The 27224-nt window shown below is 48.3% G+C and overlaps 1 protein-coding gene across 1 annotated transcript in view; it reads left to right on the forward strand.

Moving 5' to 3' along the window:
- Positions 1-12384: 12384 nt before the first annotated feature.
- The window catches only part of LOC142570819 (solute carrier family 28 member 3-like), a 60082-nt gene continuing 45242 nt past the window's right edge, over positions 12385-27224 (forward strand). Inside the window, exon 1 of the mRNA XM_075679135.1 lies at positions 12385-12699. Within this exon, the coding sequence (XP_075535250.1) occupies positions 12410-12699 (290 nt within the window). The 5' untranslated portion in view covers positions 12385-12409. The remainder of the gene's footprint in view (positions 12700-27224) is intronic.

A 27224-nucleotide genomic window follows, 5' to 3' on the forward strand; every position in this document is an offset into this window, starting at 1 on the left:
GGACGCGGACTGGCAGATAGCCATTTCCAAGCGGCAGAAGAAACGCCAACGCGGCAGCCAAGCAGAATTTTTGGCGGGAACAGGGCTAAGGAACGGAAATTCCCTAGGCTCGGCGAAGAGCACAGGTGGCACGCCAGCTGCACCGAATCAAAGAGAGGGGGGAGGAGCGCCGAGGAGGAGCGCCGAGGAGGAGACTGCCTCCGCTGCCCAAGGACGACTTAAAAATAGTCCTGAGGCCCAAGGGACTAGCAGTGAAGAACCTGCAGACGCACCAAGTGGCGCGGGCGGTGGTTGCAGCCACCGGACATGGATGCAAGGCAGAAGACCTTATTATCCGACTCCGCACAGGTTCCAACATCATTATTATAAGCACCGACAACGAAAGCGCTGCTCAACAAATTAGACGCATTACGCAGCTGAAGTTTGAAGAGCACGGCTACGGCATCAACGCACACGTGGCGGCGCCGGAAGGAACGCTGCGCGGGGTAATCCACGGGGTGGACCCGGGAACCCCTGCCAAAGAACTCGAGACAAACCTACGAACCTGAACGCAGAGTGTGAAGATTTTGGCGGCAAGAATGCTAGGCCGGTCGAGCACTGCCGTCATCACCTTCGATGGCCCCACCCTCCCCAAGCAAGTTCTGTACTATGGGAGAGAAATGTGGTGCTATCTTTACAGACCAACGAGACAGATCTGCTACATCTGCTGTCATCAGGGACACCGGTCAGACGTCTGCCCGACTCCCGGGATCAAGACCTGCAGGCAGTGTGGCCAAAAGGATCCAGAGGAACACCGTCAATGCACACCCAAGTGCCTGCTGTGTGGGGAGCCCCACGCAGCCGGCACAAAGGACTGCAAGCAACGTTTAAAGACAACAAGCGAACTACAATGGGGACCCCAGGGTCAGCAACGTAGCGGCCGCAGCCGAAGCAGAGGCGGAGCGCGGCGCCCACGCTGGTTCCGGAACGAAGACCAGGAGAAGCGAGGCGACTACCGGAGCGAGTCGAGGAGCCGCAGCCGGGGCCGCAGTGGCAGCTGAGACCAGGACCGGAGCCGGGAGCGGGACGAGTCCTACCCACCCCTGGGCGGTCAGCAGGCTTGGGCGAAGCCGAAGCAACTACAGAAGAAGAGCGGCGGAGTTAAGGTGAGCTGGGGAGCCGGCCCTCCCAAGACGCTTTTTGCTCCGCACAACAGTAACAACACAAACACACAAACAGAAAACGAAAAAAAGGCTTACTGCCGGAATTAATAATCTTAAGAGGGAACAGGAACAGACCCGTGAGGAAAACAGGCAACTCGAAAAACAAATAAGTGAAATAATAGCAGAAATACAAGAGATGCGAAAAGCAGGTTTTCCGCCTGTCAGACAATCCTCACCCCCGCAGCAGAGCGTAGGAAGCTTACAGACTAACGAAGGGGGAACCTCCCCAATAGACGATTTGAAAACAATGATACAGCAAATGCAACAGCAAATGCAGCAGCTAAATCAATAGATAGCCATGCAAGATCAGAGCTTTCGAAATTATGTAAAGAATCAAAACACACAGGAAACTGTAAACGACGCCAGAGACCGGCTCTACAATGAGCGCAGGTTCGGATCAGATTCCCAGGGAACGAACGCAAACTGTAATACATCAACATGGCAGGACAAAACCAACTAGAGATATGGCAATGGAACTGCAGGAGCTACAAGCGCAAACAAGGGCTCCTACAGCAGTTCATTAGCACTAGAGGAACCCCACCAGATCTAATACATTTACAAGAGACAAACTGTATTCCAGCTATGAGAGGATATACTAGCCAGAACGGACGAACAGCTACTCTAATTAGCAACAAAATCACCACCATTGCACACAAAGAATTCGAGGATACACAGCTCGAACACATAGTAACCGAGATAATCCCCAAGAGGAAGCGGAAAGCTAAAAGTACCTTCATAGTTAATCTATACAGTCCACCTAAAAATAGGGGAGACTTCATTAAACTCTTTACAGAAGCAAAAAAGCTAGCGGGACAAAACACCCTGATAATAGCCGGGGATTTTAACGCAAAAAGCCCGCAATGGGGCAGCAGAATTGAAGACGAAAAGGGACGCAGCATCTGTACAGCAGCAGAAAACATAGGCTGCGAACTACTCACAGATGAGGGCCAACCTACTAGACAGGGGAATAGCGTCAGTGTGGACACATGTCCCGACCTAACTTTTGTCAGGGGCGCCAAGCAAGCGATATGGGAAAACTTGCAAGAAAATCTGGGAAGCGATCACTACATCATTAGGATCAGCACGGAAGCAGAAAGCATAAAGAGGAAAATTGGTAAGGCAACCCTAACAGACTGGGACGCCTTCCGAATCCACTGCAAACAGCTAAAAGGGGATATAACTTCAGTAGAAGAATGGAGCCAACAACTCCAGCAAATCAGGGACGTCTATACCAAAGAGGTAGATCGAACAGAACAAGCGCCGGAAGTGGACAAGCGACTCCTCAGACTATGGGAGGCACGACGGGGCCTAACCAAGCGCTGGAAGCGCCAAAAACTAAATCGGAAACTAAAGAAGAAAATTGCTGAAATAACACAGCAAGCGGAGGAATATGCAACACAGCTAGCGAGACAGGGGCGGCAACAGTTTAGTACCTCACTCAATGGCACCCTCGGCACAGCTAGAACGTGGCAGATCCTCAGAACACTAATGGACCCAAGCAAAAGCAAAACAGAAAGCAGCAAATCTATTCAGAGACTAATTCCCCAATATGAAGGGACCGAAGACCAGCTACTCCAAGCAGTACGAGAAAAATTCTATGGGAAAGACTCGGTGGAATGCTATCAAGGCGACTACCAAGGAGAGGAGAACTCCACAACAGACCGGCCCATCACAAGGGAAGAAGTTGTCGAAGCCATACGAGCAACCACGAAGAACACGGCGGCAGGGGCGGACAAGATTCGCAACTCGCTAATACGAAACCTAAGTGAAGAAGCAGTAGACCAACTCACCATCTACCTCAACAAATTATGGGAAGACGGAACAGTCCCAGCGGAGTGGAAACACGCCGTGGTGGTCGTGATTCCCAAGCCCGGCAAGAAACTACAAATTGAAAACCTCAGACCAATCTCGCTCACATCGTGCCTCGGCAAGCTGTTTGAGAAAATTGTGACCCGACGAATCCAAACGCACCTAGAAGACGGAGGGTGGTACCCCAACACCATGTTCAGCTTCCGGGCAAGCCTATCCACCCAAGACATCCTGCTACAACTAAAAGAAGAGGTACTCGAACCAATGCCGAAAAACGGGGAGAACGTCGTCATGGCCATTCATATCAAAGGGGCCTTTGATAACGTATCCCACGCCGCCATTATGGAAAGGCTCAACACTACCAACTGCGGGAAGAAAGTACACGCCTATGTCAGAAGCTTCCTCACAGATAGAACAGCGACAGTAGACCTCGGAGACCTGCGGAGCGGCACCTTTCAAACGCCATGCAAGGGCACTCCGCAGGGCTCGGTAATTTCGCCGATACTTTTTAACATCGCCATGGTCAACCTTGCGAAGAAGCTCAACGAAGTCCAGGGCATCAGTCATGTCATATATGCAAATGACATAACCATCTGGACCATCGAAGGATCACTAGGGAACAAGCAAGAAGCGCTACAGAAAGCCGCCGCTTGCATCGAGGAATATACGCAGCAAAGAGGCCTCAGATGCTCCACGGAGAAGTCTGAGCTCCTCAGAGTGGGAAGGCACCCAACAGATGCCCCACTCGAAGTAAAACTCGAAGGCCAAAACATTCCGGAACAGAAAAATGATCAGGATCCTCGGCATGTGGCTGCAGGGCAGCCGGAGGTGCAGCCACACCCTCTGCCTGCTGAGTAGAGCAGCTGGACAAGTGGGCCGCTTGATCAGCAGAGTTGCGCACAAGAGATACGGCATGAAAGAGGAAGATACCCTCAGGCTGGTCAACAGCCTGGTGGTCAGCCGGGTCACATACTCCCTGCCCGTACCATGTAACCATCAAAGCCGAAAGAGAACAAGCCGAAGCAATCCTTCGGAAGGCATACAAAACAGCCCTTCATCTCCCAAGAAACACATCCAATGACAAGCTGATGCAACTGGGAATCAGCAACACGTTTGAAGAACTAAAAGAATGCCAGCTCAAGGCACAAGCGCGAAGGCTCAGTAACACAACAACAGGAAGGGCGCTCCTGACAAAGTTGGGTTGGGAAATAGAAAAACCGCAAAGTAGTAGGGCAATAATATACCGGACCTGCTAAGGAAGAAACTACGCATACAACCTGTCCCCCTCAATATGGACCCCAATCTCCATGCCAGCAGGCGACAGGCTAGGGCAGAATTCCACGAAAGAACGATGGGGCAGAGAGACAACACAGTCTATACAGATGCTTCCCTCTATCCAAAAGAACACAGGAAACACGCAGTAGCGGTAGTAGCTAATAATCAAAGCAAACTAATCACGAGTCTCACGGCAGCGCTATCAGACATAACCGAAGCAGAGGAAATAGCTGTCGCACTGGCAGCAGAGGAAGGATACAGGATAGGAAAATCCCACAACATCCTAACAGACTCACAAGAGGCGTGCCGAAACTATATCAGGGGTAGAATAAGCAGCACGGCACTCAAAATCCTTAGTAGAGCACCGCTCTATGAAGGACAACCTACACACAACATAATCTGGATACCAAGCCACGCAGGGATTCAGGGCAATGAAGGGGCGGACAGCTTAGCTCGAGGCTTCACCATCCGAGCGGGCACTTCAGTCCCCCCGGGAGAGCCTCAGATTACTTGCGGGGACAGTTATTCAGAGCTGCTAAACCCATATAGGGGGCGAAGATTCCAATACCCCCACCACACAAAGCGTTGACGAAGGAGGAAGCCGCAGGATGGCGTAGACTGCAGACGGGTTCCTTTCCAAATCTTTACATACTAAGCAGGATGTTCCCCCCACAATATTGCGCCGTATGCCCGTGGTGCGGAGCAAGGCCAACACTATATCACATCACATGGGAATGCGAGAGAAACAAGACGTTCCACAAACATACAACACCAAGTGCGGAGCAATGGGAGAGCCGGCTCACCAGCTGCGAGCTAGGGGTCCAAAGGGCCCTCATAGCACACGCAAGCGAGGTGGCCCGACTCAGTGGTGCCCTGGACTAGGGGCTCACCCAAGGCTGAAGAGGACCCAAATTTTCAAGGATGAAGACTTCGTCCTCAACTCGCTAATATCTTAAAGAACCAATAAAGTTTTCCATTCCATTCCGAACTGATCCTTAAGGAAGTGGCGCTCGAATCGCTAGTTGGATCCCGTACGGATAAAGCACGGTGGTTGAGGGAGCGCCACACATAAAACATAGAACAACGTAGTAGGAAGGGGATTAACCGAGGGGCCCGATTTTTTATTAGTCATATCATAAGAAGCTAACAAACACTGACACCAAGGACAACATAGGGGAAATTACTTATGTTCAATAAATGAAATAAAGAAACGATAAATTAATGGAAATGAAACTGGATGAAAGATCAACTTGGCGCAGGTGGGGACCGAACCCACAACCTTCGCATTTCGCGTGCGATGCTCTACCAATTCAGCTACCGCGGCGCTGTTTCCCCATCCACTTTCTTGGGTATTTATGTTTCCTAGTAGAAGCCTGGGAGTGTTAGCCAGCGCCACCACTCACAGACCTTGACGGCGGACGTGGAACGTCCTTTTTGCCGCCGGCGTCACGAGAACGTGATCTTTTTGGGGTGAAGGCGACTGGTCAATATAAACCCACACACGCTACCTGAAGGCATCAACGTTGCCGGATTCGAGACCCTCGTTATTTAACAAACGAGAAGGAAGGGGGTTACCCGAGGGGCCCAATTTTTTTATTAGTCATATCATAAGAAGCCAACAAACACTGACACCAACGACAACATAGGGGAAATTACTTATGTTCAATAAATGAAATAAAGAAACGATAAATTAATGGAAATGAAAGTGGATGAAAAAACAACTTGCCGCAGGTGGGGACCGAACCCACAGCCTTCGCATTCGGTCCCCACTGCGGCAAGTTGTTTTTTCTCTCCCTTCTCCTTCATCCCTTCTCTACCTCTATCGTCTGACCGGCTTCCCACACTTCATACACGTACTTTTTTCCCCCAACTTTGACGCTCCTAATGCTGACGCATGAAAAAAAAAGAGAGCATTTCGTTAGGCTAACATCTTCGTCTGTCATTACAGTCCCTCTCTATATTGTAAAGGGAACTTTAGCCATCAGGCGCACATTTGAATCGTCGTGCGCTTTAAGAACGCAGTTATGGAAGTGCTGCATGTAAGTTTACCTAAGTTCCGTTCTGTAATCAACATTCTTGTGCCTTTTGCATGGGTCCGCACGGCAGTCATCACACCTCTAGCCTCGAATGCTTTTACCCGCTGGACCAGACGGGATCAGAACTCCGTACGACACCATGTACATGTACCAAGTACAAGCCATTGCGCGTACGGACCCAGCCTCTGCATGGGACACTACGAAGAAGAAGGAGAAGAAGAAGAGCGTCACGGTAGCAACAGCCAGCAGCATGGCCGCAATGGAGAAACCTGCACGCGAAACATCGTTTGCCGTCAATGCTCCCCCTGAGGTCGGTGGACGACTTGTTTAACGTTTATGCAGTCTCAGTGTCGGAATAGTTAGGCTATGGGCCGTGTAGAAATGTCTCATTTCAGGCACCGGAGTGAGGTGGGGCAGGGGATGAGGGGGATATATCTCGCCTTAACGCATATGCCACTGTGAAAGCCAGCAGCAAAGTTGGAAACGGCCTACATGACATAGGCTATTTCTAAGAGGCGGGTTGCAAGGTTTTCCGCTTAGAAGCTGCCTCGCGTGCAATGAATTTCAGAACAAAAGTAATGTCTCATGCTACCCAAGGCACCAGTTATCGCGTTTTGGAGCGCTTAGCGCTGGACATAACTTCAGTGCTCTGCTTTCTGCTCAGTCACTATAACCTGTAGACGCATTTTGTTCCGAATGCTCTCGAAAAATTTTGTATCGCAGCATCGCATTCCCAAGGCGGAGGGACAGTCCTTCCTGCTGGCCACACAGCCAGACTCGGTGGATCGAAACCAGCACAGAAAGCCACTGCTTGCGCCTTCTAACATCTTCGAGTCAACTCTTTCGTACACCAGAAGGCAAAGCACGTCTGCTATACTTGAGCAAGTAAGTGCGGAAGAGCTCGGAGGCAGCACTAAACAATGATCGCGCATACGCGCTTCGCCAGTGGTTCACCATTGTTTCCGAAGGCTTCCCGTTAAGAGGAAGCTTTAGCTCGGGCCCAACTCCGACGCGGCCTATTCAAATATATGTAAATCGCAGGAACGTTTTCTGAGATAACCCCTCGACCGATTTTAATGAAATTTGTTGCATTTGAGAGAAAGTCACATTCTAGTGACCGTTGGAAGCAGAATTTCGATTTAGGGCCCGAATATTGTGAAAAGAATTTTCAAAATTCGGAATTTCGGAAAAGAACATACCCACGAAGTTCATAATTTAATAGCTCCGCATCAAGAACAGATATCGTGGTTCTGTAAATGGAATCCATTCGATCATTCAAAGCGGACAGATTCGACATGTGAATTTATATCTTACGTGAATGTGTTACGTTAGTTACAAGGGTTCTGCAAAAGCTGTATTTCCATATTACTAAATTTTTTGATCTTCATGTATAACACATAAATTTTGTCCGCTTTAGATGTTGTAAACTTGATAGTTTCATTTTCTGAAAATGTTCGATTTTTGCCAATCTTTAATAAAAAAATTGACAATCTAAATCAAGAATTCGAAACCAGCAGTCACTAGATTTTAAGTTTTTCTTTTAAATGCAACAAACCTCGCCAAATTTGGTGCAGTGGTTGCCAAGAGAAATGAATTATCCTTTTACATGTACTTGAATAGGAGCGCCCGAACGAGTTTTTCATTGCGATAGGCAGCCTATAGGATGCTGGGTTTGTTTGGGACCAACATATGTTACGTATGGTGACGCCCATTTTGTAACCACTTGACTGGTCGTCATGAGCGATGTGAAAAAACAAAACAAAGATAAAGCTTCAAAATAGAGACGGAACGTTTTCAAGGAGACGAGACAATTTTAACTGGCGTGCTTAAAAACCAAAGAGCATGTTTAGTAACCTGGATGAGTGACAACAATTCACGCAGGGCACTAACTGCTCGTGGGGCGATTCAGTGCCGCTTAAGTTGAATTGGCACGACGCACCAAGTCAGTGATTCAGTCCGCGGACGAGTGTGACATGTCTTACTGGTATCGAATCACATTGGCCATCAAAACGGCGCGCACAATAGTTGATCGATTCGGTGCAGCTTAGTCACGTCACACACATCCCTGAAGGTAAGCTGCGATTCAATCCGTCATGCGAGCTACAATACACTCTGAGCGCGGAATGAAACCACAAATAAACCGGTATTCCGCTGTCGTGTGAATCTACCTCGTACCCAGGCTTAGTACTCGAGTAATCAGGATTCTGGGATAGCCGGCTCTGATGTAGCTTACCTTCCCATGTTCCAGAGATAGATAGATAGATAGATAGATAGATAGAGAGAGAGAGAGAGAGAGAGAGAAAAAGAGAGAGAGAGAGAGAGAGAGAGAGAGAGAGAGAGAGAGAGAGAGAGAGAGAGAGAGAGAGAGAGAGAGAGAGAGAGAGAGAGAGAGAGAGAGAGAGAGAGAAGAACGGGACAGCGGAATATAAAGAGAAGACATAGCGCTGACTATCATTTGATGTTTATTGTTCAGTTCTTCAGACTATAGTATGAATCAAAAGCAGAGTGGGAAATAATGACATACAAAAGGGCATCTTTCTTTCCTTCGAGTCGTATACAGAATACCCGGTTGCGTATACGTAAGAAAGAAATTCAAGTTTCTATTTTGCCATGGAAACGGACGCAACACTGACGCACGCATCACCAACACCTGCGATTTATGTTGCCTCCATCATCTCTTGGGTCAGCTTGTCGCGACCTTTGCGCAGCACTCACGATTCATTGAATCATGGAGTGCATTTTCACTTCATACAATGCAGAGAATACAGGGTTCTCCTGAAAAAAAAAAGATTTTTTTTTTAGTTTAACGTCTCTAAACTGCACAGAGCTTTATGAGGGATGCCGTAGGTGGAAGAAGATTCACAATAATCTTGACCATCCGGGGTTCTTTAACTCTTTCCGTACCATGGGGAAAATAGGTGTTTCTTGCAGGTTACGCCACGTATTTTTTTATTGCGAAAGCAATACTGCTCGCACTTTCGGCCCGTAGGTGGCTGTGGCGCCTCCTTACACAGCTGCGCGTCACGTGACCGTGTGACGTCACGCCAGACCGAGAGACGGGGCCCCAGCTCGCGGCATCGATGGTGGAGGCGAAGCCTTGCGCGCCGCTGCTGCGGCGCTACCGAGAGAGGGCGCGCGTTGGTGTGACGTTACGCTAGGAGGATAAATGGGGCTACAGTTCGGCTCCTCGCAGTGGTCGGCGCGCTGCCTTGCGCTATGTCGGATGATGTATAGACATAAGTTTAACAAAGGGTAACCATGTCCACACCATCAGCCGAACCAAGGCGCAGCCAAGGGTATTGCTTTCGCAATCTTCCAGGCTTAACCAAGCTAAGCCTTCAGCCATTTTTTTTCTGAAGGAACTACTGCACTCAATATTTTATGTGACACATAAACAAAAAGCAGAATGAATGCACTTTGCAGGCAGAAAAGCTTTATTAACGAGATATATGTCATAACAGAGATAGAGATATAAATTGCCGAAATCAAAATTGTGAGGTAAAATTGAACAAAGTTTGTAAAGACACGCTTGTATCTACTAAGAAAAAAATGTAACGAAAATATGAGATATACAAAATGCATTGCCGTCTAATAGACACTATATCACAAAAAACCAAAATTCTTCATTCAACAGATTTTTCACTACAAAAATTCAAGTGCAAGCACTACAGTTTGGTGTGCCAGGTTGCAGCCGCCGATATTCCGGGCTGGCTTGCGTCGTCGTCGCTCTCAAAGTCCGACGAAAAGACAGCATCCTCAGACTCGCTGCTGCCCGATCCACCGAAAAAAGAAAATCAGGTGCAAACGCTGCGAAATCACGAGATCTATACGATTTTTCGAAGCTGGCGCGCCGCTACCCGAGGTGGCCTTTTTGCTTTCTAATTTGACCGTCGAGAAACTTCGGAGTGCGTTGAAAAATTGAAATATTGCGGGGGAGAAAGCGAACTGTTTAGAAAACGACAATATAGTTCTCCTCGTTCACGTCCCATGGCGCAGAGTGTCCGTGAGCGGCGCGGAAGGAAATCTTTTTCCTTCCTCCGTGGTTTCAAACCATCGATAGCGGGCGGCCATTTTTGCTTCCTACTTTGACGATCTTGAAAACTTTGGAGTGCATTCAAAAATCACTGCCTGGGGAAAAGAAGCGAACTCCCTAGAAAACAACAGAGTAGTTCTCCTCGTTCATGTCCGATAGTGCAGTGTCTCCGTGGGCGGCGCTGAAAGTCTTGAAACTGTAAATCCCCTGAATCTCCAAAAGTAGCGCCAAACACTTCCCTCCTCGTCCGCTCCACTACCGCGCTCGGCGCGGCCTTGACAGTGGCGCCTCCTATGCTGGCCTTGCTGTAGCATACGACGGCTAACTCGCTACCGGAGGAAATCCGTGGAAAAGTTCGTTTGAGGCGAGTTTTTGAGGTGAGATATTGCTTCGTTAGTCGGTAAGTGGTCTTAATAATTGGAATTGCGCAAAAAATAGAGAAAAGGGCCCTTATTTAAGGCATAAAGCGCCCGTGCGTTGAGAGTTCGGGTTGTTGAAACACGACGTTCGCCCACGGTGTGCTCAAACAAGCGCCTCATTACCCCAGTTTCAGATTTTGACTGCGTGAAAGTATGTGTACGTGATTTCGTAGGTTCATTTACGTACCTGCAGGATACTTTTGTTCGGCCGGCGCGTGAGAGATACCAAATGTCTGGGGCCAGCAATGCCTTGCAACAGGGTCGCTTCTCCTCCGCGCCTTCTACAGATGTGTGTAGCTCATGCGCTGGTTGTGGCAGCCATGATCAAGGTTTTCACACGTAGACAGTATTGATAAATTGAACAACGTACCACCACATGAAATAGCTTTATTTATTTATTTATTTATTACACAGCAAGTGGTTGGAGTTTGATAGCAAGAACGAACTTGATGGGACAACTGGACAGAGCTTCCGAAAATAATTATCCTCACCCTTCATTAGCACCAGTAACACTTTTGTTGAGGTGCTCAATTTATATCTGTATACTACGTGCGTCTGTATTCTTTTGCGGTGTAAGTTTTTGCAGGGAAGCAGTGCTGCTTTAGCTGGAACACTCAAGGCACAGAAGACAGAAAAAAAATTATTGTTGGGTTTTACGTGCCAAAACCACGATCGCATTACAGGGCACGCCATAATAGGAGATTCTGGAATAATTTTGACCAGCTGGGGCTCTTTAACGTGCCCCAAAAACACGGGACACCGGCGTCTTTGCATATCGCCCCCATCGAAGTGCGGCCGACGCGGCCGCGATTTGATCCGGCGACCTCCCGTGATCAATCCGTCTGCACGTACTTTTGTCGCACTGGGCCCGCAATGGCGGTCGGAGCACGCTGGAAAGAAAAAAGTATACAAAAGCGCGTCGCGTGCTTCCACGTGACACAGATTGGCCAATGGAGGAGCGGAGGAGGCTGAGGCGACTGGAGGCGTGGAGGAGGAAACGCCGGGGAGAGTGGTGTGGCGGAAAGATTTAATGGCGCTGGTTTTGGAAAATTGAGAGGCTTTACGAAACCCGCGTTACAAATCATCGTCAGCGGGCTAACGATGCCCAATGGGCGCGGTACGGGAAGTGCGCCCTAAAAAACGGCACGGTACACGAGCGTTTCTTGCAACCTTGCTCCCATCAGAATGGGGTAGCTGGGGGGCCGGTAATCGTCCTTGTGCTCATAAAGTCCTTTAAACTTCGTAAAGTAGCGACACTCTTCTCTTCCACCTTCCTTCCTCCTCGTTTCTCCTCTCTTTCACGCTCCCTCCTTGACCGTGGCGCTGCCTACACTGTTCGAGCGTAGCAACGGCACCAACATGCGCTCCTCGCCACTCAGTAGACGCTTCTCGAGCAAAAATGGCGCTGATGCACAGCGCGAGGGCCCACGTGATGCTATTAGGCCAATAGCGACGCGACCTCGACCGGAGCGCGCGAGGAGGAGGCGGCATTCTTCAAAGCGTGGCACTACTTTACGAAGTTTAAGGGGTTTTACGTGTTCAGCAGCACGAGCGCCACAGCCACCTGCTGCAAAGCGACGTGTGCCTCTTCTCCTCCGCTGCATGCCGTCGCAGCTGGTGCCCGTCGACCATTCCATGCCGTCGCAGACGACCAGCGCCCACTACTCGCTTGAGGGATGGCGGCGCTACTGGCCGCACTGGCGCGCAGCGCAGCGCCTCAGCGAGGCGGTGCTGGTGCTGCTGTACCACGCGTACTTGGCGTGGTGCGTGCAACACGGCTGGCACCGCGGGGGCTGGTGCAGCGGCGGGCGCTTCCTACTGGCGCTCACGCTGCTCGTCTACGCTTCCCTGGCGATGTTCGGTGCAGCAGCGGCTCTCGAGGCGGTCGCCAGGAGTAGGCCCGGCCTCGGCGGACTGTTGGCTTGGTAAGGGAAAGGGTAGGGACGCATACATGGGCTTTTCCAGCGCCGACATGGAATGTAGCTGGAGAGCTTTAGCATAGGTGAAACGTCCTTATCGGACGCTTCGAGGAGGTTGTTCGCTTTATTAAAGAAATGTTGCGCCTCAATGTGTGTATATTAGTTTCTGTGAGCATATTTAGATAGCGCCTGTTTCATCGCGTAATTCTGTAGAGAACAGAACGGTTAACCAGCGCAACTGTAGCGGTAGTATAGGACACTATACATATTCGCCGATTCGTCATGGATGTGGTGTCTCCTGTGGTGCAAGCGCTGGCGTGGAAGGCGACTGCCCCCTCCCCCCCCCCCGCCTGTCCCGATTCTGGAGCCCTCTCCTTCAGTTGGCGTATGGGGAGAGGGCGTTGAGAGGGAAAGGAAGGATGTCACTCCACCGCGACGTCTAATCGCAGAACACCTATGTCTAACCACACGGGCCAATCTTGCGCACCTGGTTCAACGCGTCGCGCGTCTGCAAGGCCGTGCATGAATGTCCCACGCGTCTAGAGAGCAGAATTACGTGGGCCGCTCTCACGTCAGCTTGATTTATGCCGAATTCGCCATTAGAGAACCATATTAAGCGTAGGCGACGGATGTGTCGGATGTGGCCGGCATGTTAAACTTCCGGCGCGAGTTTTTAAGCAGGTTGTTGTGGTTTCGAAATCGTGCTGAGACGCCAGGACTCACTGCTGGTTCCGCGTCGCACAAAGACGACGGACACTATTAGCACTGAAACGCTGATCGCAGCAAAAACACCATAAGAATAAACACGTGACGAGGTGTATGGGCCGAGTTGGCGAGAAATCTGATGCACTACTATGTTGACGTAACAGGTAATTCAAGGCAGTAAATTCGGCCATACACAAAGGCATGCTCCAGAATGTAAAAAAAAAAAAAAATGGAAAGAGGTGCAGGACAAGAAGGACGACAGAGGAGGTACAGCGCTCGACCTTACTCTGTCGCCTTTTTTCGTCTCTGCACTTCTTTTCATTTGAACGCGACAACGTTAAGGAGCTCGTGTAGCACGAATCTGGTGTCGATGTCGGACGTCGTCCTGCCGAACATACTTTCGGACCGCCCATACCCAGGCCCTCCATGTGACGCAAGGGATTACTGAGCTAATTGAATTTTTCAAGCTAAAATACGTGAAAAAATCGTAAAATATCTAAATATCGTAACAATCTAAAGACGTGATAGCTCTTGGATTGTAATTTGACCATACGGGAAAACATAATTCTGTTACGCGAAAACACAAAGAAACCCCCTTTTCCTGCGTTTCTGTCGTTCACAAACCAGCTGCGGCGTCCTCCAGTTGCGAGCGTCGGCGCGCGGTAAGCGCGCGGGTGTCCAGAGCGCCACGGAGCGGCGCCAACGGTTCTTTGCAATATCTCCAGCTGGCGCTCGCCTCCATCGCATCGTAGTGTCCCTGTATATGCTCCCGCAGGGAGCATATACAGGGACGCTACGCATAGGGACTTGCGCATAGATCTGCTTTATCTTCCAGCTCTGCAGTGAAGCCACGGCTCATGCGCGCAGGAGGCAAATTCCACGCGGTGTTCCATTTGCTTTTTTGTCTGCTGGTCGCGAGCTACACGCGGCAATTGTTTGCAAGCGCTGAACAAGATGACACTTTTTAATGCAGGCTATGCTCGAACGATTGGCGTAGCCGGAGGGGCGCCAACCCCTCGAAATATTTAGTTTATATGTGCTGTTAAGAACGGCCCGCTGAGGTGAAAGTTTTACCATCCAGTTGCGATATCGACGTCAACTTTTCTTGAAAAGCCACCGTTACGCTCTAGGCTCGGCGCGGTTGTGACAAAACGCGATCGGCGGACCAACTATTGTTACTGAACCCGCCACCGCCGATCTGATCTGCTATGAGCGGGGGAGTTGCCGAGGGAACGTCTCCGGAGGCCCCTTCCCACGCGCCGTTTAAGACGCAAGACAATGGACAACCGGCGGCCACGCTGCGGGGGTCAGCTCGGGGAATCGGATGTGCCGTTCCTGACGTCAGCTCCGAGTTCTGCGAAGACTGTCTGACCTCGGTTGAGGACCGTGAACCTCGCGCAAAGAGGTGTGTATGTAAGCCCGCGTCTACGGTGCCTGGTCGAACGTTTCCTTTACCTTGCGATCGAAGGAGGACCGAGTGTTTATAAACCGCTGTTGTGCGGCTGCTCAGGGTACTTTTCTCTCGCAGTCATGCTAGACGGATGAACTGCAACGTCCTTATGTAGATACTGTAAATAAACCCATATACCTCGTTCTCGATGAGAAGCAGTCCTTCCCTTCAACAACGTCCTCAGCGTGGATAAGTTGGACGATCGCATGGGCCAGCTACCTTCTAATTCATTCCCGACTCCAATCTTGACAACTGGTTACGAGCGAAGGGATTGACCCCCCCCCCCCCCCAATCCTAACAACTGGATGTCAGCGCTGGGATCGTCCTACAACTCTAATAGTGCATAGAAAGAAACTTGGCATAGGAAAAACCGAGATGTATGCACTGAAAGATAAGCAGGGTAATATCATCAGCAATCTCGAAGGTATAGTAAAAGCAGCGGAATAATTCTATACTGACCTGCACAGTACTAAGAGCAGTCAAGATACCTCAATTATAGACAGTAATGAACAGGATACAGAAACTCCTCCTATAACTAGCGATGAGGTCCGAAGGGCCTTGCAAGACATGAAACAATGAAGAGTGGCAGGAAAAGATGGAATAACAGTCGATTTATACAAAGATGGAGGCGACATAATGCTTGGAAGCTGGCGGCTCATTATACGAAGTGTCTATCGACTGCAAGGGCCCCAGAAAACCGGAAGAATGCAAATATTATACTAATCCACAAAAAAGGAGACGTTAAAGAATTGAAAAATTATAGGCCCATTACCTTACGCCCAGTATTATATAAAATATTTACAAAATAATCTCCAATAGAATACGGGAAACACTGGACTTTTAATGAACCAAGGGAACAGGCTGGCTTCAGGAAAGGATACTTTACAATGGATCACATCCATGTCATTATTCAGGTCATCGAGAAATCCGCAGAGTACAATAAGCCTCTCTATATGGCTTTCATAGATTACGAAAATGCATTTGATTCAGTGGAGATACCAGCAGTCATAGCAGCATTACGTAATCAAGGAGTACAGACCACTTACATAAATACCTTGGAAAATACCTACAGAGGTTCTACAGCTACCTTAATTCTACACAAGAAAAGCAGGAAGATAGCTATAAAGAAAGGGGTCAGACAAGGAGACAGAGTCTCTCCAATGCTATTCACTGCGGGCTTGGAAGAAGTATTCAAACTATTAAACTGGGAAGGCTTAGGAGTGTGGATCGACGGCGCATATCTCAGCAAACTTCGGTTTGCCGATGACATTGTTCTATTCAGCAACAATGCAGACGAGTTACAACAAATAGTTGAGGACCTTAACAGAGAGAGTGAAGCAGTGGGGTTGAAGATTAGTACGCAGAAGACAAAGGAAATGATGAATAGCCGGGCAAGAGAAACGCTCAAGATTGCCAACCAGCCTCTGGAGTCTATGAAGGAGTACGTTTACCCAGGTCAATTAATGACAGGGAACTCTGATCATGAGAAGAAAATTCATAGAAGAATAAAAACTGGTTGGATCGCATACGGCAGACATTGTCAGATCCTGACTGGAAGCTTACCATTATCTTTGAAAAGGAAGGTGTACAATCAGTGCATTTTACCACTGCTGACATATGGGGCAGAGACTTGGAGACTGACAAAGAAGCTTGATAATAAGTTAAGGACAGCGCAAAGAGTGATGGAACGAAGATAGCTAGGCATAACATTAAGAGACGGAAAGAGAGCGGTTTGGATCAGAGAGCAAACGGGTATAGTCGATATTCTGATTGAGATTAAGAGAAAAAAATGGAGCTGGGCAGGTTATGTAATGCGCTGGTTAGATAACCATTGGACCATTAGGGTTACAGAATGGGTACAAAGTAAGGGGAAACGCAGTCGAGGACGGCAGAAGACTATGTAGAGCGATGAAATTAGGAAATACGTGGGCGCTAGTTGGAATCGGTTGGCGCAGGACAATGGTAATTGGAGATCGCAGCGAGAGACCTTCGTCCTGCAGTGGGCATAAAACAGGCTGCTGCTGCTGTTGCTGACGATGATATACACGCACATGTACAAACACATGCACGAACGTGCATATAAGGAGTAGGACCCCCTCGATCCCTCGAAATAAGACCCTGACTACGACCGTGGCTCGCACAGCTCGAAAGTTCGCGTGCAAACGCGCATTACCTTGTAACAAAAAGCGGTGCAACGTTTTTCAGCATGCATATGAAGTTTTTTCGCGGAGGCCGGAAGGCAAGAAATGTTTTTAAAGGGTGTTAAAGAAAACTTCACGCACATACTGTTGACAATTATGTGAGCGCATTTTGGCGTCCGAAACCAGCTGATTAATGCTCGTCGCCAAGAAAACTATCGTGCCTACAGTTCTGTCAGTGACCGTTAACCTTGACCGTCTTTCATCATTAACTGTCGCTCACAGCACCTGCACGTTTTCGATATATGCGGTGCAGACACTTAGATTTAAACGGATTTCAGATGTTCACATGCGCGTATTTTATGCAAAGCTCATTCTTTACTATTCATACCACAAACTTAGCAGCTGCTTCGTAGCAGCAAATGTGCAAGTGGAATAATATTCACGAATAAGATGCACGAGCTTCCAAATCATTTCGTTTATTTCGTTCAAGGGAATGGATGAGCAATGGCTGGTGGCAGCAGGGGATGAGTGCTGGTTCTTGGAGGCTTGGGGGGGGGGGGCAGAATTCAAAGCCACTGGAAAGGCAACAAGTTATTAAGAGTAAGAATTCACAGGCTATTTTTATTGTACTAATCACATAAGATGGCAAACATGCGAAGTAATTATTCGCACAATGCAGACTGTAATACGACAACACATTTTTCTTTATCTCTTCATGTTAATTTACTATAACACAGCGCTTAATAACGTACGAAAGGAATCTTACATTCCTCGTGTGGACTAAGGCTGATCGAACAAGCAACATATTGCGGGCGGTAAATGCTGAAGCTGTCACAGCTCTATCATCAGTGGGAGCGCGCGATGTTTTCGCTTACTACAGAACAATGAACACCAGCACATCAATCGACCTTACATGAAAAATCAGAATACCGACAAAAAAATGTTAAAAGAAAGAGTAGAGAAAAAGCAGGGTGTAGTGGGCAAATTGTATCTCTTAATATTTACTCTGTTTTGCACACACTGTTCTAGAGCCGCATAGTAACAACAATCCCACAAGCAACACAATGAATTGGGCGAGTTGGTAAGTTAACATTCTTGGCGTATATGTGCAAACGCACCTCACACATCCATGGTCCCTTTCGGAGCCGGCTGGTCTCGTCTGTCCGCACGGCACCGCGTAGAAAGCTTTGCCACTTTCCATGCAATTTGTGCAGTTTGCTGCGCTGCGCCCCGTCATACTGGAATTCAAGTGTCAAAATGATGTGTTTCGTATCACTTCACCAAAGTCACTAACTTAATATCGTCGAATACCGTACCTGCAACCCGGAGCCGGTTGATGCAACGCATGCTCGACGGTCCAAACGAATCGGCGCCGAGCCCAAAAGTTGGCATCGCAGCGGTGCAGTTGAACATTTGACGTCATTTTGCACCGCGTGATAGCGCTCGGTGAATAGCGGTGCGAGCGATGCCGGAAATAGTTATGCGCAACTCTGCTCCCTGCGGGAGCATATACAGGAACCCTATCGCATCGCGGCCCACGCAAGAGACCGCGTTGCGGCAAGCGTTTCGCGGTAAACATTACGGTTACATACGCTCCAGTTGCAGGGAAGCGTGAGAGGCAGACAGGGATCTTTGAATGCTATCGGGTTTCGCTCTTAAAGGCGAAGCTTAAGCGTCCTCCGAATGTTTCCTTACGCGCTAGAAAATCTCTTTTTCGTAACGGGTAAGTACTCAGAATTTTATAATTTTATACGGGTGTCATACAAACCACATTCAATAGCGATCGGGTGCGATCGCGTTCATATTTCTCGATCACGAGTGCCTCTTTTGAGCAAATTAAGAATAAAATGGCCCTCAAACACAAACACAAACGTTTTGCTCAAAGGTGATTGTTGCAGCACTGTGCTACGCGCAAGGAAGCGCTCACTTGTGCCCGTATCGTGTGGCTGCTCGGCCTTCTCTGCATCACACGCCTACGGCTCGGAGAAGCTTACGCTCACGTATACGCTTAGCCAGACCACAACGTAGACGAGCGAAGGCGCGAAATAAAGTTATTCGCTTTCAAAACTCCCATATGGCCCATATACAATAATCTCATATACACAAATGGAGATCCCACAGAAAAACTTGTGTTCCAATATATATATATATATATATATATATATATATATATATAGATAAGCAGAATGCTATGCTTCAGTACGCTTAAAAGAGAGAGAAATAGAAGACAGGAAAGGCAGGGAGATTAACCAGACGCACGTCGGGTTTGCTACCCTGCACTGGGGGTAAGAGTTCGGGGATGAAGAGAGAGAGAGAGAGCATAGTTTTTGAAGGTTCACATTTGAAGGTTCACACCGAGTCTACATACGGTTTTTAAGACCTGTCGACTTGAAGTATATCAACAGCGCTTTCGTGGCTTTCTGTGCCATCGACGCGTTCGGGTAGGGTCCGAGGATCTTCATTACCGAAAATGGTCCAGAGTCCAGCTGGTTCAATCATGTCCGGAGAGCTTCACGCTCGACGTCGTATTGGGGACAGATACATAGGATGGGTTCACTCGTTTCTGTGGTTCCACAAGAGTCGCACAAGGGCGTATCCTCCATTCCTATGCGGAACGAGCAGGCCTTCGTAAATGCCACCCCGAGCCAGAGGGGGCACAATACTGCCCCCTCAGACCGCGAAATTTCTGATGACACTTGTAGCTTTAAGGATGGATCCAGCCTATGGAAATGACACTTCGGGAGGTTGGGAGAAGACCAGTATTTGTGTGGCATAGCTTTAGCCACGATATGAAGCTTTCTTGCAGCGTCAGTTTGGATAAGGGGATTGGAACTGGTCGGTCTTCTAGATGGGCAGACCGGGCGGCTTCGTCGGCGAGGTCATTACTAGCAATGCCGGTATGTCCAGGTAGCCACTGGAATATCATTTCATGCCCTTTAGCGATAGCTTGATGGTGATCTTCTCTTATTTCATGTCAGCTGCTCATGAGTATACTCATGTATACGCTCAAACCCGATGATATAGGACAAAATACAGACTCTGAAGTGCTGCCTTAGAGTCACAAAATTTGACCCATTTCTGAGGTATTTCTTGCAGGAGGTACTTGACAGCAGCACGCAGGGCATCAGACTCGGCCGCCGTTGATGTTGTGTGGGGCAGTTTGAATTTCATTGTGGTTTTCGTAGCCGGAATGGCAACGGATCCATTCCATAGAAACCGGCTCCATTGGAGGGAACATAAAGGAACGTGTAAACGGAGAAGTAGCGTATTTGGCTACTGAAAAAAGTTAGCGGAAATGTATTGTAGAAAGCCGTTGAGCAATGCTCGCGCGGGACAGGAATTCCGGCGTTTATTTTCGGGGCTGTTTCTGTGCAATTTAATTCAATTTAATTTAATTCACTTAGTGAACTTATTTGTGAACTAATAGTGAATTAATTTAATTCACTTGGTGGTTGATAAACTACTCGCCTTAGCGGAATGTTTCATGTGCTCGTGCGGTGTGCTCATCTCTGATCATCATTTGTGTGTCATCAGTATATACAGGGTGTCCGAGCTAACTTTAGCCGGAGTTTAAAAATATGCGAATGCCGCGTAGCTGGACAGAATCAAGGTAATGTTGTTTGCCGTCGCTTGGAGATACTCAAATTATTTTTTTTTCACTCCGCCTAATTAGATAGTCACTCTTGTTAATTAATCGACTTCTCAAATATCATAGTTAGATGAAAAAATGCCAATGAGAAAATTGTGGAGCAACATGAAAAACTATCGATATAGCTTTCTGTTGCTCAATACGTGCTACGTAAAAGTTTTTCCGAGCGTGAAAGAAGCCCGCGAATACAGGCAATATTGCTGCGCGACTGGCCGTTCGATGCACTTTGCGTTACCTTGCAACACTACCTTACCGTTACAACCGTTACAGTATTACCTTGGTTCTGTCCAGCTACTTGGCATTCACATATTTTTAAACTCTGGTTAAAGTTAGCTTGGAAACCCTGTACGCAGTGTTTCATTTATCAGTTTTGTATCGTTTGTATTGGTTTTGTATCAGTTTCGCGCTGTTGAATAAAAACGCTGTCTCTTAGTTCTAGCTAAGCGTCTCATTAAATTTTTGTTGTTTTTGTTTGACTTCATGTCAGAAAATACAGTGCCTTGTTTCAGCTACCCGGAATTTTACAGAAAGGTGAATTTTGCGCGAATATTTTCCGATTGTCTATCAGGTTATGTGTGTTTGTGACCACTAGAAACCCGGTATCGTGCCAAATTGGCAAATAATTCATTATGATATCTTAAATAATTGCTTAATTTGCCACTATAGCGGAAATTTGGGAATTGAGGATCCAAAGTCATATTATTAACTGAACAAAAACTTCTTCTCTAAACAATATCGTCTTCGGCGTGGGAGCCTGCAGCATTTCCGCACTGTGGGCGGCGCAGTATGGCAGTACCGAAAGAAATATGATATAGTGCACCATTGACGTCGATCTCTCTATTCTCTCCATTGCGAGTGCAGACCAACAGTAGCTCAAGCTTTAGCTGTCGCGGGCTTCATCGCGCCTTTCTCCTTTTTTTTGCATGCTGACGCCAGGAATCGACGCCTAGCGTGCTCTGTACCGCTGCCAACCTTGTGGCGGTACCTCAGCTCGGATAATCACGTTTGCCAATAGCAGCAAATAAAGAAAAAACCTTATGGATCAGAATGAAGAGAACTGGTAATTGCCATGGGATTGGCGCTCGCGCAGCAGAAAACAGGTGGCCTTTTCTAATAGGGTGCGAAGATCAGCGTCACTCACACGCTATTTAACTTTCGTTTGGTATCAGGGCGGCCCACAACCAAATTACTACACGCCGTGGTACCTACGACGATTTTTGTGAAGTTGTTTTTTGGGAAACATATGACTGTCGGCCTTCAATTTTGCAAATGAGATATTGCCGCTAACTGCTAATTAAAACTTTATTAAAATATCTTTGTTACTTGTAAGCCATATTTTCCACAGTGCCGCATCTATATTGCTTGCAAGCCTTACAGTCGGACAGCAGATGTGCAAATGCGCTTATCACAAGTTATCAGCGCAGCATCATGTATTATTTGGTGCAGAAAATACAACAGCACGTATACTTGCTACATTCGCGATCTCTGGGAACGAAAGCGAAAAGGGAGTGGGGAGGGAGGGGGGGGGGGTTAATGCGCGGTATCTAAGGTGGCTGTGCTGGTGCTGAAACATCACGGTGATACATCACCCTCCCCCTCCCCCCTTCTCCCCAGAAATTTTCGATATCCTCGCCTTGCTTACTACACCCAGGGGGGAGGGGAGTGACAGACGACCATGGGCCCGGGGTGCCAGACGACCTAGCTACGCCACTGCATGTGTCCGTCTTTAATGCATCGGAACTCGGACTTTCGCTTTCAAGTCGTCTTAGGAATAACGTAAGAGACTCCGTGAACTTTTTACTCAATGATTCGCGAAACTGGGCAACCAACAAGCCTCGTCTTTTACTAGAAGGCATGCGAAAGGGTGTGTCTATCTCTCACTCCACATCACAGGAATTGCCGAGGAACGTTCCTGGAGCGCAGCTTATTGCTCAATCGAGAGGAAAACTGCTTTTGTCTGAGCCGAGGAAACACTTTGCGTCGAAGGTCGTTTAAGAGTACGGAGGCTACGTTGTGCCAGCGAAAATAAAGTCAAGGGGGGCGCTAGGAAATGCGTCAAATAAGGGAATAGATAAACAATACACAACTTATAAGCGGTTGGAAGTTTCGTTTGCGCAACCAGCAAGGGCCTCTCCATGTTCGAGCTTCCCTTTTGACAGATGCATATATTTTTCTACGTTGTTATTACAGGTTCAGATGTGTGTGAGAGGTAACGCCATTCACTCGGGATATGTGGCAGCAAATCACCGAAAACCTATAAGCGCATGGGAATGTCTTTTGCGTGAACCATTCGTATCCCACCTGAGATCATAGTGGCGCTAAGGGAAGTTTATGCCTGCTGTGCTTACCTATCCATTGAAAAACAAAATACACGCTTACACAAATAGACACAATTAGAATCCACCAGAAGTACACCTTGGAACTGCGAAACAAAGCAGATCTAGGGTACCTCCACATTGCGGATTTTTAGAAAGCTTATTTAGTTACGCAACTTTTATATCGGGCTCATACATTGCATGTTAACATGGTAAGCTGTTTGCGAGGTTTCGTTTTCAAAAACCAGCGCGAAACGTCGCAGGTAAAAACGCCGAAACGTTAAGAAACACAGTCTACATGATGACACGAGCACAACAACACTCGTGCTACATATATATATGTTCTCTTTTCCTTCTCTTTAAATTAAGCATTTCCATACCTACCCGACGAGGAAACCCATTCGTCCATTCCTTACGCAAGACGAATCGCTATAAAGAAATTAAGTAGAAAACATATAAGTTTCAATAGGAAGAACGTTGTCGGCGGTATGTTTCGAACCCACGGCTACACGCTCAGAAGCCGAGTGTCTTACCCACCGGCCTAACCACTCACGCTTACGCAAGGCGAATATATCTGAACCGCATGAATGTTTTGTACCGGCGATACAAAACAAATGTCGAACGAGAACAGTTTCTATACAAAGGCTTTGTTGAAAGATTTGGTGATGGTGGAATAAAAGCCATCTCTAGGACCATATGCAGGGCCGACTTAATTGGAGCATTGTACACGTCTTGAAAATTCCAATTTTGCGAAAATTTAATCCCAGACACGCTACGACCCCGAGGAGTTTGAGTGATCGCGGGATGCGCCTACCGTTGGGGCGTTCCTTCACCGTCCGGAATTTCACCGATCTGTGAGGGCTGATGCGCTTCGCGTCGAGCAACACTGACAGATAAGCAGTCAACGAGTTGATAATGATGATAAGGAGCGATGAGGGGTTGTATTGGTCTCACCACCGTTGATAATGGTTCGACGCGGATGGATAATGTGCTAAAGAGCCATAAAGGCTTAGAATGATAGGAATAATTCTGATAAGGGTGTTTAGGACCGATAAGAGTTAATAATGATCGGATTGAGTTAGATAAGGTTTGTAAGGACAGATAATAGTTGATAAGTGTTGGATCATGTTCGATAAGGCTGATAAGGACAGATAAGGGTTGCTAAGGGTCGGATCAAGTCCGGTAAGGTTGACAACCGATAAGGGTTGATAGTGTCGGATCTGGTCTGGTCAGGTTGGTAACGAATGAATCCTGGGGTTGACGTGGCAAAACTACCCTTTGATTATGAGGCACGCCGTAGTCGGGGACTCCGGATTAATTTTGGCCGCCAGGGGTTTAATGTGCCCTCAATGCACGGGAAACGGGCGTTTTCCTGCTTTCACGCAGTCGCAGATAGCCCGAGCACACAGATTAATAGACTAGAAAAAACTGGATACCCTGACAACATGACAGTGCAAATCGGGGAGCAAATGATAACGAAAATCACGCGGCCTATAAATTGTGACAAAACTAATAAGGACAAACATAAGCGAGCTGTTATTGTCCCTTACGTTCACAAACTGTCACACCGCCTAAAGAATATGACAGAAAGGCACGACGTAACAGGGCGGTTTTCAGCACCGATCAAGCTAAGAGGGCTGTGCAAGAAGGTGAACTCAGACAAGGAAAACGCGCAGGGCACATGTAGCGTGCAGATACGTAGCCTGTGAAAGTAATGCGGTGCACAAAATTCTGCTTAAAGGCGGTAAGGTATAGTGGGCCGGGCGGGACACTGTCTGAACGAAATGCTTAGAGTACGTCGTTGCTCATGTGAGCAAATAGTCGTATCCAGCAATCTGGCCATGGATCTTAAACGTGGAAATGCACACTTTATTTTTGAAAAGACGACACTCGTCGCTATAGAAAAAGCTAAAATGACCAGAGAAATTCCAGAAGCTTTAGAAACAGAAAACGAAAATGACAACTGCGTGAGCACGCCTGTCAGTCATAATTACTAAAGCTAAAATCACTTACGCGAGGAATGCATAAACAAACAAAACGCACTGATAGAATAACAACATCCAGATACGTCAGAACGCGAGCTGAGAGGATCTGCTATAACCACGGTTCACGCGGTCGCAATGAGTCGTTGCATGCTTTATAAACTGTGGTATGGTTTGACAATAAACCATGGTTGGTAGTTTGCGCTCCCCTGTGTCACTTCGTGTCCGCTTCATATACAGTGTCCGTTTCGTCCCCGTTGCGCGTCTTACAGCTCAGCGCAAGAAAAATGAATTTGATAAGATTGTTAATGACAGTGGGCTGTGTGCAGACGATCAAGTGGCACAATGCTTACGCATACTTGGACACCTCCAGTAGAGTTTCAGCGTCAATTTTAAATGCGTAAGCATGTCTATACTTACCTAAGGATAAATACTATCCGTCCGTCCCTCCGTCCGTCCCGTAAGACTATCGCTTTAAACATAGAGCCCGCAGCAGCACGCGACTTCGTGCTGTCCGTCGCTTCAACGCAAACGAAGCAGCTAGAACACAGTGCTCACGAAGCTCTCAGCACACACCGCACGACGCACCTTTCACAAATCGTTATCAAGATGTGGGCCCGCACGTCTCTCTTCAACGCGAAGAGGCGCAAAATCAGCGCGCGGACCATCAGCAGTCGGCACTTTCTGCCCTCATGACAGATCGCTTTCAAGATACGGTCTGCGAGGCCGTGTCATACGCAGCCGCCGCTGAAGTGCGTGTGATTATGACTCATAATGGTTCGACGCAGATGGGTAACGCGCTAAAGAGAGATGACGGCCTATAATGATCGTAACATCATCAGCGCCCCTGGCGTCGCCCCTTGCACTACTATGTCTGCGTTTTCAATGCACCTTGCGCCGCCGTCCACACCAGTTCGTGTCGTCGCAGCGGTGTCGTTTCTACTGGCCGGATCAAGTTTCATAACATTGGTAATAACACCGAGCTGCGTGGAGGTGAGCAAGTGGCACAATGCTTACGCATACTTAGACAACTCCAGTGGAGTTTCTGCGTGAATTTTAACACGAAAGTTTTTTATGCTGGGGTCCACCATCAACTGCCGCTAACAGATGTGATGTCGGCGCGTGCGCGTAACGTATGGTCTCTCTTCAAAGGGACGGTGCCGCCATCTATGAGCGTTGTAGCGAAGTACCGCATCATTACACTAACGAGCGCCGACAGTGAACGCTCCTGTAGTCTCAGCGTGCGGAGGCTCCAAAGTGGTGTAGCCTGGTGTAGGCGGTGTAGGTCTTCTGCTGAGGTGACGACGCAGCTTCCGCATATGGTTTGTCGTTTGCACCTGATTAGCCTGTGTCGCCTCGTCGCCTACAGAGTGCAGCTTCAACATGCACCAGGAGCTCTTACACACCGCCTGCTGCTTCGCTTACGCGTGGCACCAACTAAGAAAAATCATCGCCCAAGCAATCGGTGCCAGCAGTTAACCAGCGAAGGTAAAACGTGCGGCCCCGGTGTCTATCACCGGGTTAATCCCGACCGTTCATTAAATGACGGCTTTGTAGGCTGCCGGATCGTCGGTACGCATTTGCTCTTTTGCTCGGCTGCACGAGCCTGTTCTTGTGCCCGGGCCAATCGCGCGCTTCTCCTTCATTTTTGTTTTGTCGCGCATGTGCATGGGGTGGCACCAGAGGAATTTTCGGCGTACAGGCGACAGACAGATGGACGGCCGGACGAATCGGCTAGCCATACACAGCTTCGCTGTAAAAGAAAGCTGCTGCGCTAAGCGGCGCATAAAGGCAACTAAAGATACGCCGACGGGCTCGTGCTGCTTTAAATTAAATAATTAAATTATGGTGTTTTACGTGCCAAAACCACAATCTGATTATGAGGCACGGCGCAGTGAGGGACTCCGGGAATTCGGACCACCTGGGGTTTAACGTACACCTGAATCTAAGTACACGCGTGTTTCGCATTTCACCCCCATCGAAATGCAGCCGCTTTGGCCGGGATTCATTTCCGCGACCTCGGGCTCAGCTAACCAACACCATAGCCACTGAGCGACCACGGCGGGTATCTCAATTTGGTCCGTCGAGAGAGACGCCTGCGCGAAGCAGAACTCCTTCTCGCGTCCGCGGCGCACGCTGCGAACGCTGGCACTCGCCTGCCTGAAATTAAGCGCGTCCCAAGACACTACAGAGCCGGACCAAACTGCTCCTACCTTCGGCGACGATGATGATGAAAACATTTTTTTTTATTGACAGGTAAAAGGAAACTGAGAAGGGGCCCCTAGTCCG

Source organism: Dermacentor variabilis, chromosome 2, assembly GCF_050947875.1.
Source record: "Dermacentor variabilis isolate Ectoservices chromosome 2, ASM5094787v1, whole genome shotgun sequence".
In the NCBI taxonomy this organism is placed as follows: Eukaryota; Metazoa; Arthropoda; class Arachnida; order Ixodida; family Ixodidae; genus Dermacentor; species Dermacentor variabilis.